The sequence below is a fragment of the Dendroctonus ponderosae genome, unplaced genomic scaffold (assembly GCF_020466585.1).
Source record: "Dendroctonus ponderosae isolate FM_Combo_2020 unplaced genomic scaffold, Dpon_F_20191213v2 Dpon_F_20191213_1, whole genome shotgun sequence".
Lineage (NCBI taxonomy): Eukaryota > Metazoa > Arthropoda > Insecta > Coleoptera > Curculionidae > Dendroctonus > Dendroctonus ponderosae.
Window position 1 is genome coordinate 57,434,034 of NW_026017110.1, and position 13,200 is coordinate 57,447,233.

The following is a 13,200-nucleotide window of genomic DNA, read 5'->3' on the forward strand; positions in this document are numbered from 1 at the left end:
TGTATTGAAATAAGCATAAATAGTTTTAATTTTTCACTAGTGTGCTGGGTGTTCCATACTTATGGCTTGATTAGGGTTTGGTAAATGTTGCTAAGGTTGTGGGTATCTGATCTGAAAATTACTGCTTTTACATGTTTTTTATTTGTATCATTTCTTGCAAAAGCAGTGAATTTCAGATCAGATACCGACAACCTTAGCAACATTTACGAAACGCTAGTAAAGCCATAAGTATAGAACATCCAGTACACTAGTGAAATACATACATACCCTGTAGAAAATAATTCAGACAAATTTAAGGTTTCAAGAAGGCAAAGACCTAAAAGAACGTTAATATTTACCAATCATGAGATACGTTTTTCCAATGTTTTGCTCTCCCAAGAGGAAGAATTGTTTTTCCCTCAGAAACTGATGAATGTTTTAACGCTTTATAAATTATAATTTTCATACAACACGTTTTAATTGTGAATTGGCGTTTGTAGTTTGTGTAAATTTTAAATCTGATGATAGCGCTGTTGTCTCGCCGAAACGTAATGAAATAAACGATATTCAAAAAATTTTTACTTTACACTTTGATTGAGTCCCAGGAAAGATAAGAATATAATAACAAGTACACGCAGTCAGGAAAATAAGGCAGCAGCTAAAGTATTTTTTTTATATTTTGAAAAATTCTGCTGTTATGTAGTGGATTTTCTCCATCTCGTAACTCTGGTTGTTACAGCTAATTATTTGCAAACAGTAATGTTATGAGATTGGTTCTGGCGTTTTTTATAGGCGAAAATAAGGTTGTTTAATTTGAAGATAGTACAAGCTTCGAGGTTTGCTTTGGGTTGCAAACTATCGCAAATCTTGCAATAGTTTACACTGTCTTAGATAATTTCTTTCTCGGATATAACCACTGAAATGCTTGTCTTTGTTGTTTAAATTATTTAGATCATTTTATTTCAAATTCAATTAAATTTTTTTCAAAAATCGTCTTCAAATGTGAAGTGTGTTTTTCTCGATTTTCAATAGTACGAAAAAATGTGTAAAACCTTACTATCTAGGGTCTGTAAAGCCTTTTAAATGATGGTTTCAGATTGGGAATAACTGTTGCCCAAAAATTCAGAATTTGTCTGCATTAGGAGTTGCTACTTAATGCTGTTCTCGAATTATGTGCAGTCCTTATACAAAATCAAAATGAGCTAGTTTTTGTGAAAAACTCTGAAAATTGTCTTAATTTCCATAGATCCTGACCTATACTGTGCATTATGGTGCCTCTCAAAGGAAAGCAAGAATTCTAATATTCTTGTACGTTATTGAATGAATTTGTCTTCGACAAATGAGTTTGTAATTTCAGTTAAATGGTTGGAATAAGCGAGTAAACACGTTTAACATATATCAAAATCTCATAGCAAAAGGAACAAATTAACTTACTAACCTCCAGTCAAATAGATTGTAATCTAACGCCCGTTTGTGCCGGTTGCCGTAAAACCAAATCTGAACTTTAACCGGTCCAATTGAGACCCTACGTTAGCCAGTCCTTTGGTTAATCTTTGGGTTTACGTTTAATCTATGCAAATAACCGTAAATGGTCGCTGAACGTAACCTGTAGTAATAATCCCTTTTTCGTCTGATGTGAATATATAAAATGAGCGAAGAAAGGAAGCGAATGATTGGAATAATGAAAACGGTCCGTTTTAGGATTGTATTATATATCGTTCTTTTTAATACCAGAAATAAATCATGGTTATATTTGACATGGTCAAGCTGCCGGTAGTTGATGGTTGGGACTTCGACCAATGAGTTACGGCCATTTTTACAGTTTGTTTGCGAAACTCAAAAGACAGCTAGACAGTTACAGAATTTTAAACTCAGCTTTACGAATGACAGTAATGGAAAGGGGTCTTTGTGGACTCGGCGTTTTGCCAGTCTAGCAGGAAATGAATTTCCACTGATTTCGAGCACTTATTTGCTTTAGCTGGACGTCTGAAGTGTTGGCATTAACAAAAGACTTTTAGTTTAAGACTGTAGTTTTTCATGTTAATCTTGTCTATCTAATCGTACTTTTGAATTCATCTTGCTGGATTGGACCAGCGCACAGTGATGAGTTTAAGGAGCTTTAATTCCCTCTTTTGCTCACAGGAAAAATATTCGAAGTGCGGCTGTCTTTGTCGGTGATTTAACAATTTTGTTGCTAATGCGACCAAAATATTTAAGAAAATAAATGGCAAAAATCATTTGAGGGTGATCGTGTATTTACGCTGTCGTGGAATGGAATTTCTACGTGGAGGTGTTTTGTTCAAAAGCAGCACTGAGGAAGCAAGTCGCTGATGCTTGCGAAACGTCATAAATCCAGTCTATTAGTCAAATCCTTGAAACTCCGATCAGTTGTAAGCAAACAATTTGTCCAAGACTATACAAATGTAGAAATAGCAATAGAAGATATATAATTTGCAGATTTTTTCACAAGAGGTTCTTGGGGTTTCGCTTGCGGTGAATTTTTTAAACATTCATTGAATAATATCTAGCGTTTATTAATAAAGATTTCAGATTGGAGACAGGTTTTGCCCTGAAAACTTCTGGTTGTAGTCTTCAATTTCGCAGCCCTGTTTTCCGTAATTATTTACTCCGAAGCCAACTGAACTACAACTGTTGTAGGCTTATTGGATAGAGACTATTTTATTCTAGAAAATGGAAAAATGCAGTTGATACTACAACTGAAATCGGTTTTCACATTTTTTGGGGAATTAATTACTCCAAAACTAGTATGGCTAGAGACTTGCTTCTGATGCGTTGGATAGAGGTAGATGGATTCTATAAATCTGAAAACTGAGTTGTCATAGCAAATCAATTCAAATTTTTAAGTGTTTTTTAATAATGCCCGGTTAGGATGAGCAAGTTGATTTTCTCAATATCGAAACCCTGTTTTTTACAATTAATTATTCTCATGCAAGCAGGTTACCAAATTGCTTCTGGTTTTTAGAATAATGTTCTATAAATAGTGAACATCGGGTTATCAGTGCAATTAAGACAAAATTTTGTTAATATTTTAAGAATTATCTTCGGAAATCCCGGCGTTCTTCTCTCGATATCAAATTTTAACAAACTGGTTTTACTCAAATGAGATTAAGAGGATCGGTTACCTGAAGAGTAATATAAGCAAATAATGTGGAAATAATGCAGTCCGAAAATTGGGAAAAAATCTATGATTGAAAGTTTCCTCTACTTAAATCTTCCGAATGTCTTTTGACGCATATTTATAATGCTAAACAGCGAAATGGAACTCGGCTTCAAAGCTGCGTGTTCGCTTTCCTAAAAGTATGTGTTTCCCTAGACAAGTCGGAAAATCTCATAAATTATCAAAATTTTAATTTGACTTCATTAGTATCGTACTTTTTTATATTAGTACTTTGTAATCGTGCTCATTTGCAGTAAGCAATATGTAATGTTGAACAGGTTTTGAAAAGTTGAGCCGAAGCTCACAATTATGACCCTGGAAGGTTAAATTGGTTCATTTACAAACAGTTATAAAATATTCAAAATGCCGCTCTTTCTCTCCAGGGATTTAACGATTTTCGTTCCATAGCGAGGAAAGTTTGTGAAAATGTTGAGGAAAATTACTTTTTTTGACTAAGCCAGCTAAGGATTAAGCATTCTTGTGTATGAAAAGTATTATAAGACAAATTGGTCTACAATAATGTAAAGGACTTTTTAACATTTTATAATTTACTTGATTTATTCGCTCACGTTCGTATATTATATTGTTGCGTGGTGTAATTGTGATTTTGCTATGACTACTTCAAGCGATTTTTTCGAATAACGATATTCCACCGACTTTTCACCGTTTTCTTTTTATTAATTCACCGTGCGTAGGAATGATTTTCATCGGGACATAATCAATAGTGCATGCATATATGGAAAACTGCAGCGACCAAATTCATGCGGCTATTTCGTAAATAAATATTCAGTAAATTCAGACAAACAAACCGCACATATCAAGTATCATGTTTTAGCTTTTATTCTAATGGTTTTATACATTTATACTAGGTATTACAATGCTTGTTTTTTTTTCTTAAACTGCATGGCCACTACACAAACTTTCCTAGCCCTTAATTAAGGCAGATACGCTCATCATATTCCTCTAAACAAAGTTTGGAAACTTCGATTTTATATAAATTCCTACTTACGTTCGAAGTTGCAAATTTCCAGTGGTGGTTTACTGTCTCAAAGATTCTTTSCAGGAAAGCAGCTCAAGCATTTAAAATTAAAACATTAATAGAAAACCTGAAAAAACCTGTAATTTGAAGTRAAAACCTATTCCTTCCTTTGTTCCTTTTTCCTATTCTTTCGCTTAAATTTTTATTTTGTGCATSTCAACGAAGCGGTACCAAATTCATCGGTTTCAATTGATCAAAGAAAAAATTAATTTGCATAGCAGAAAAAGTTTTCTTTTTTGTCTTCTTGAAGTRAAATTCTTAGAGAAACTAAAAATACTTTCAAATTACTTATAAAATGGAAAAATTTGCAATTAAACCGGTTAATTATGATTGAATATTAATTAAGGTTTAACAATGAGATATTTCTGTAGATTCAACGTAAAAAATGCGCCAACCCAACGCACCGGCGCAGTAACTCAGTTTCGTTGCTGGGAAAATGCTGTCATTTTTTTACTTGTTTTTAGATTTATTTTAACGATTTWTTAAAAACATTTTTWAAATGTCKTCAAAATTTTAGCATTTTCCGGTTTTAGTCAAGTTACTTTGTCTTCCAAATGTTCAATTTTCTAAAGTTGCACTTAAAAATGATGCCAAACTTAACGTATTATCCGTGAAAAATTATGAAACAAATTTCGAATCCTTGGTCGCTTTATAAAAAGTTTTGAAATCCCTTTCTAGTGTCGAATTAGGCACAAAAATCAAATGATTTTGTATTAAAAAACGAACAGAATAAGCTAAAGTTTATAACAGATTATTTGGACATCTCGTCACCTCTATTCTTCTGAAGACTGTAGAGTTTGTTAAAAAAATATGGTATAAAGTTTGACTGATTTTTTTTGCTTTACTTTCTACTCAAAAATGCTCTATTTTGTAGAGTTTCACTTAAAAATACTGAMRATCTGGAGGTCTTTTACGCGAAAAATTACAAGATAAATTTATAGCTTTGCAAAAATTTTTCAAAAACTTTTTTCAGCCTCTAATTCGAGGCAAAAAGGAAAACAAATTCCTCCCGTTTTTCCCCRAAAACCMTTAAGGTTTTCTCCAAAACCGAATAGAAAACTAAAARTTTTTAATCGAAAATTTTCTSCTTTTCTGACAATAATAAATTTCTTGGGGACAAAAATTTCAAAAGTTATTTTGATAAAAAGTTCGTMTCATTTATYGGYTTGCACGGAACTTTAGAAAACTCGCTTTCTTAACCGCTTTGCAAAMATTTTGGRAAAACTTTTTACAGATTCGAAATATGGACAAAACCSTAGTAATTTATTCTTTGTACTTTTCCAAAAATATTTCCCCGAACTGAAAAAGCGAAAGTTTATAATCATTTATTTGGAAAACTATTGAAAACTGGGGTTTCTTCACTTTTAAGTCAATATTTCTAAACAACACTGTTACACACAAACGGAGAAACCGGGTTTTTTCTAACGTTTTACTGTAAAATACTGGCAAACTGAATATTTGATGCAAAAAATTAAGAAATTGATTTTAGAAGAAAACTCGTCGACTTTCTTTGGACTCACTTCTGCTCAGAGAATCTAGATTACTTTGTTTAGTTGTTTGAATAAAGTAGCAGAAACTCAGAAAAAATGTTGATGACCTTTTGATGAGTTATAGCTCGTTAACTCAGAGAGCGGCAATAACTCAATTGCGCAAGTCAACACAGTGTGACCCAGGCCTAACGCAGACCAGACTTGGGAAACCATTGAAGTTTTGCGCAGGTTTTCTGCGCTCTGGATCCTTTGTGGACAAAAATGTCAGCGTCACATCCTATTTGTGGTTAGTTTTTTATTCCGCTCTTCAAACTTTAAATATAAATGAATAAATAATCTACATAAGAACCGCGCAAAATCCGCTCTATGTTGCTCATTAGAAGCAAGTTGATTCTTCTAAAGAAGTTGAAGTTATTTTGTGCACAAAATTATAAGCAGCTGCAACTGAGTTGCTAATAGAGAAAGTCGTACTGAAAGCAGCAATAACAAGTTGACATACTTTCGAACCCATCTCGGGCTTGAGTAAATGTTTATGGCGGGTCAACTAATGACGTCACTGCCAAATGGTTTGGGCCAGACTACAGGTAAACTGGTGCGAAAAGCCAAACAAAAACCTTATGTTAAATCTGAAACATTCCGGACAATGAGCGCGGTTTAATATATAAGAGGGAGGATCAATATTTAAATGTTCGGAATGTTGATGAGTGGCTGGAAAGGTTTGACGGGAAGTTTATATAGAATAGAATGTACGTTAAATTCATCTCATAGTTCCTCTACCTATGTCAACGCGTTAATTTTAGCAACCGTTAAGATGGACAGCTTGCCAGTAAAAACGTTTATATACCGGAATTTCCCTCTAAACCCCTCACAAATTCTGGTTTAACTTGCATCATTAATCACGTAACATCCCCCACCAGATAAATCAAACGTAGTTTTATTACTCCTGGTATGTTTAGCGCGCTCTAAACTTCCAACGGTAACCGTTTTAATATTGAGTTACGCTCTATGACGCTTGCCAGGCTAGTTTCACGATTGTCTCGCTCTATAGCTGTAGAATGGCATAGTCCTAGCGCTAGTTAGACCATCTCTAGTTGTCTATAAAACAACTTGTAAATAAAAAAGCCAGTCATCTTATTTGCCTTACTCTTTGGAGGATCATGATGCGACAGTGCTATGCACTTGCGCAGTGTCCTTCATTGATTTGTACATAGTTGTGGAGGGAAGCTGCAACGTCTCTAGGGATGGAAGCAGATTTTACACCCGCATATATCGATACAACGATAGAATTTACTTCCGACTGTCTCGACATACTTTTAACTTTAAATGTCTTCTCCTGATAGCTCTGAGGCAAATTCACCAGAAAAATGTCAAAGTTGAACCATATTTGAATCACCAAGCATTACTGACCAACTGATGGTAGTGGGGACAAGTTGTACGATCTCAGTTCCCCAGTTACGAATCAACCACCCTGTATATGGATCGTTAAGTATGGACGCCATTTTTTATCAATCGACGGAGTTTTTGTCTTTTTCTTCACATTTTTGTCACAGGGTCATGATTTTCTATGCCTGTTTTAGTGACATATTAGTTATCTAGAAGCGTTTTTATTGGATCTTAAGATTAACGAAAGAAAAATATATGACACAATATAAAAAATATATAGATCGTCAATACCAGAGGCAAATAATAATCATATTTTCCTTGTCTCTGTCAATACTACGAAACTGGTTCTTAAATAGTCATTAACTGAGCCCAAAATCATAGTTAGACACATTTTTTCCAATTAATTCTTTAGGGTTCTTGTGTGCCTGTTATCTTTATTGCTTACTTCAATTACTTCAACTGTGATTATTATTATTGGCTCGGTTTCTTTCTTGCTTAAGAGCCTTAGGGAACTCGCTTCAATTGGCCTCGAAACCAAGTTCTATATGTGCATCTTGCGGAGCTTCTGAGGTCGAAGACTATACATTGAAGTCAGCTTAAAATCGATTTGCTGCTTAAGCGAAATGAATGAAAAACAAGTTAAGGGCTTAAGATTGACAATAGTGGAAATTTCGGTTTTTGCGCTTTCGATTTTGTTCTTTATGCGATTATATTTCCTAATTATAGACTCAAGCACTCTTTATAAGCACCTTGCGGAGCTTCAAGTAAGCGGAATGATCGAAAAAACAAGTTCTGCGCTTTAGAGCAATTTTTTGCGTTTTTTAGACTCAAACATCAAGCACGCCTTCGGACGACTTTATATTAAAAAATAATTACAGTTACAAGTTCATTGTGTTCATTATTTTAAAAAATAGCTAAAATTATTCATTTACTATTTAGCTTCCAGCTCAATATTTAAATGAATAAAGGCAATGTAAATTTTTCTACAGCACAGCTAAACCTGTACTTGAAACTAAAGGAAAAATGCCTCTCTGTTTCTGGAAACAATTGGCAAAGTTGTTGGCAGAAATTATTCATATTAATTATATCCATAGCGTAAAGTCAAATAGGGGAAGAAATGTAAAGATTTGTTAGCATTTCAGTAAATTTTAGCTTAATGTTAAAAGTGCAAAACTTCGATAGCAAAATGGATTCGAGCTTTAATCTCATTCCTACTTCTGCCCTTAGTACGAGGGAAAACTGAAAACAACAAAGGATGAATTAGAGTAGATTCCAATTCACCTACTGACCCGATTTCGGTCCGTAATGTATTAGTAAGGTTTGGACCCTCGGATATGCTTTATTAAATATAAATGTTAGAAATTCCAGTCTGGATGCAATAAAATTGTGATATTTATTGCATCCAGTCTTGATGTAGTCTCTTATGTCAACATAAAATGCATTTTTTTTCCTGAAATGGATCCCTAGTCAGCTGGGAAAGTTTCAATCAAATTACGTGTTTGGAGTTTACAGTTTTTTTCTTGCCTTTCCTGTTTCGAATGTAAATATTTCCTGAAAGCGACTGCTTTGACGAGTTTGTGTCATTTTTCTATACTGCATGCTTAAGCTAAAAGAAGGAAAATGTTTAGATTTGTATTGCCTCGGAGAATGTTCTATTAAAAATTAATTCACCGTTAATGCCAAAACAGATAAAAACTCTAAAGCTCGATTTTCCGCCTTGTCTATGGTAATAACGCGCCTTGAGAAGACACGAATCTAAAAGTTTCTTGTTAGCTTCAAAGTTTTTTAATGCAACTAGATTCTTAACACGCTTCAGAACGGGAGAACTATTTAATAAATTCAGCTAAAAAGGTCCAATTTAACTTCTGTTGCAGTTGGGAAGTTTGTAAATTAGTTCCAAGATAATCAGGTAGAAGTCCTCAAACAGCATTATTCCATGTACATATCGCAAAGCGCATAATGTCTAGACTACTCGGAAAACGTTTTAGTCGCACGTCTCTGTTTCTTACCCGCCAAGAAAAATCCAGAGTTTTTCGACCTGATAAAGGAAAGCCTTAAAGCGTTTCGGAAAGTGAGTACAAATTTTTCCGCCCGTCCACTTCCGCTCGAAAAGTGTCTGGCTCAGAAGGAAACTTTCATGAGATGTGAACCGTATTAGTGGTGGGTGAAAATATTTATTTTTAAGCTGATAGAAATAGTCAGACGCGGAAAGCGTCTTCTACTTCCAGATCAAAACCCTTCAAGTAAATTATTTCAAAGTATTGCGATTTGTGCAACAGAATTTATCGGGGAATTAAGAGGGATAATCTTTTCTCCAGTTTACCTGCATTTCTCACTTTCATTTCGGTTTTAATCTAGTAATAGTGGCGAGTTGCTCGAAGAAAAAGGTTAAGCGAGCTCAGAGGGAATACTATTTCAAAGCTTTTTATCGCAAAGTAAATTCCAAATCACGCCGGTATCGACAGGATTAGTAAGAAAGTAAACCATTCGCAATTTGTTTCTCGCGCGAATCTCTGCCCGCGACGTTTCAAGTGGCTCGGATTCAATTATCTTGTTGATATGTTTGGCAATAAGTCAATTGTTAGAGAAATTTACTTCTCAGAAAATATAGAAATGTTTGCGACTTTGTTGACGGTCGTACACTTGTTCCCCCAAGCTAATTTAATCTGGTCTTGCGGAATAAATTTATCTTTTTTCCTTCGAAGCCCCTACAGCAATCCATGTATTGCGGTGTCCCGGTAGCGAAAATGACCATTCATCCTTAAAGAGCAGTGCGTTATCAATCTGTCATTCCCACTGCCCTTATTAGTAATTTATCAGCCCACATAAACCTTAAATCGTGCAAATTTATCTTTCTATTTCCTTAAAGACTCCAGCATTCTTGGAAGGAAATCTTGGGCAGGAACTTTTCTGGAAAGTTAGAATATAGGATGTGCCGATTCAAAGACTTCTGTTTGCCTGTAGAATTTAGCAAATGTTCGTTCTTGCTATTACTAACTTTCCAACTTTATGTTTGCACTTGAGATACAGTTTGGTCGTTAGAGGTATTTGAAAAATTGGATTGTTTCAGAATTACGCTTTGTTAACAGCGACAAGACAACAGTCAAAGAAAATATGAGATTTCGTTGGAAAGGTTGCAATTTGTGGTTTTTTTGGGTTGGGAATTTTTCAAATTATGTATGTAAAGGCACTCGAGCTTTAGATAGACAAGGGCGGATCAAAAAGAGAACAACGACAAACAGAGGCGTCTTTTGTTGTATATGAAATTTAAAAAATTATTGTCGGGGGGCCATGACCCCCGTAACAACCATGATGACATGGATGGTCATGATATGACATTGGATTGGATAGAAAATTAAAAATTCGATTCGCAAGTTTATGCCAAAATTTCATGTTTTCCGTCCCGTTTTTTCTCATTTCTCGGGAGCAAAATGACCAAAACCGCTGATTTTTACATCATTCCAGAGAGAACTAAATGGCCTTTATAGAAAGTGAACCGTCGATAAGGAAATGTTGACCGTTTTCCCAAAAAAGTCTTGAATTCAAGAAGTTTTAGATTTTCGAGTTTTTTTTACTTGCAAAATCGACTCAAACATAACGCTGCTTTTTTCGAAGTTTCTCAAGAACCATTCCAGCCACAGAATTCGTTTTGGCATCCTTGGATAGAGAATTGAAAATTGGATTTAGTCGTAACAACACGAGTGGGGAAATTCGGTTAGTTCTTGCCCAGAAGGCGAAATTTGAATATCAGACACTTAGGTGCAAGATTGTGCCATTATTTTATGTTTTCCGGCCCATTTTTGCTCAATTCGCGGGAGCAAAATTAGCGAGAACGCTCATTTTTACATCATTTCCTAGTGAAATTAATGGCCTTTTTAAAAAGTGAACCGTCGGTTAGAAAGTGTTGACCGTTTTCCCAAAAAAGTCTTGAATTCAAGAAGTTTTAGATTTTCGAGTTTTTTTTACTTGCAAAATCGACTCAAACATGACGCTACTTTTTTCAAAGTTTCTCAAGCCACATTTGAGCCACATAATTCGTTTTGGCATTGTTGGATAGAGAAACTCGATTCAGTCATAAGAACATGAGTGAGGAACTTTGAGCAGTTTTGACCAAGAAAGCGAAATTTCAAACATGAGCAGCGGCAGATCTAAGAAATTCAGTCTTTTGTTGTCTATGAAATTAAAAAAAATATCGTTAGTCGACATAAACCCGGCACTAAGTGAGGGTCATTATGACCCCCCAAGACCCTTTCCTCTGGATCCCCCGTTGAAGATAAAACTAGTTTAGATTCAAGCGTTTCGATTTATTGGCTAAGAGCCGGGGAAACGCATTCCGATCTGACGCAAACTTAATATCCTGTTTTTCACGCAAATAAAATAATATAATGTAGGTTTTTAAGCCCTGTATATCGCGTTTAACCGTACAAGCCTATATTCCGTTCTAGCCGTATAGTTTTGTGATGGATGTAAGAGTTTTTCTACATAATAAGGATCAGCCATGCTGAAAGTGTTCTGCTTCAACCATTCCTAGATTATAAATAGCGTTTTACTGTTTGTTCGACGACTACAGATCATTCATTAGGCTATTTTTATAATTTGGCTATTGACATTAAATAAACCTTTATTGTATTGCACGAAAATACTTGTTTAAAATTAACATTCCAATTGCTATTGATTTATTGGGCAAGAGAATCGATATGGAGTACGTTAGTAACATTATAGCCAAGTATATCAAGGTAGATAAGCCGTTTTAGTTCTAGCTTTATAGTGTAGGGACATAATTGAAAATAGTGTCTCTTTTTCAGGGCGACGAAAATAGCCTAGAATACAGCGATGAAGAAACCGCATTCATTAATTCTGCTGGTAAGTGTTTTCCTTTTACTCGATTAAAGCATTTATATATGGTCAAACATTACATAAAACCGGATGCTTTAGAGTTGATAACGCCTTTGAATATTAAAAAACAGAGATAAACTAAAGAACAAAAATCATTTCAATGATTTCAGCAATTTGCCACTCAAAATCGGCATCAGCTGCAGATTTGGAATTAGCGCTATTGAATAGGGGACAGACTGTTCCATTTACACCTTAATTTTTAAGCTTTTCTACTTGATCGTTAATTTTTGGCGATTTTTTTAAAACAAGATTGAATACAATTATCTAAAAATCTGAAGGTGCACCAAGTTTTTCAAAAATTTGCCACTCAAAATGGGCCTCAGATACAGATATGGTCTTAACTACGTTGAATAAGGGACATATTGCTCAATTTGCGTTGCGGCTTTAAAAGCTTTCCACTTTGTTCTTCATTTTTGGCTAAAACAAGACAGAACACAGTCAACAAATGCCCAGAAGATGCCCCAAATTATTCAAAAAAATATTTCTAAAAATGGGCATCTGGTAGATTCAGTATTAGCGCCCATAAGTAGAAAGGAGAGAAAGTTGGTCTACTGGTTCAATAAATTTAAAATGTTTTTATTGTATTTTGAAATTTTAAATTGCCACTCGAGCATATACCTATTTTAGGTACGAAGTTGGTATTAGCACTATTAAACAGACACATTATTGCTTTATTTGTGCGATAATTTTGGTTAAGCTTTCCAATTAATCCTCAATATTAGGTGATTTTTTAAACAAAACTGAACAGGATTTTTTACAGAGTTGAAAGTGTTGCGGTCATTTTCAATAATTTTCCACTCAAACCTGACAGGGGACAATAACTTGATATTTATTGCATTGATTAGAGAAAATCTCGTTCTATTCGGGCAATTACTGAGGAAACTTTTCACTTGATCCGGAAGGATTGGCAAATTTTTCAAAATGAGATTGAACTTAGTTCTTTAAAACGCAAAAGATCTTGCAATACTTTCAAAAAATCTATACAAGAAAATGAAGTTATATAGAGATTGAGTGCTCACACCATTGAAGAATGAAACTGTTGTTTCATTCTTGTAAGCAATTGTAAAATTCTCCATTTTAACTTGAATTTTTGGCAACTTTTCATGCGAGACTGACCATAGTTTTCTGACGAGCAGAAGACGTCGCAGATTTTTTTAATAATTTGCTGCTAATAATGGGCGTATTGGTTAACATCTGAATGTTGATATTCAGTTTGTAAAATAAAGAAAATATAA

At 34.5% G+C, this 13,200-nt stretch overlaps 1 protein-coding gene across 2 annotated transcripts in view; it reads left to right on the forward strand.

Moving 5' to 3' along the window:
• The first annotated feature begins 11,735 nt into the window (after positions 1-11,735).
• The window catches only part of LOC109537885 (tyrosine-protein kinase CSK), a 43,890-nt gene continuing 42,425 nt past the window's right edge, over positions 11,736-13,200 (forward strand). The window contains exons 1-2 of one of the 2 annotated variants that reach the window (XM_019904806.2): positions 11,736-11,805; positions 11,875-11,932. In XM_019904806.2, coding sequence (XP_019760365.1) covers positions 11,903-11,932 — 30 coding nt within the window. In that variant the 5' untranslated portion in view covers positions 11,736-11,805; positions 11,875-11,902. Of the gene's footprint in view, positions 11,806-11,846; positions 11,933-13,200 lie in introns of those variants that run through there. The other variant, XM_048664823.1, reaches the window with a different exon arrangement.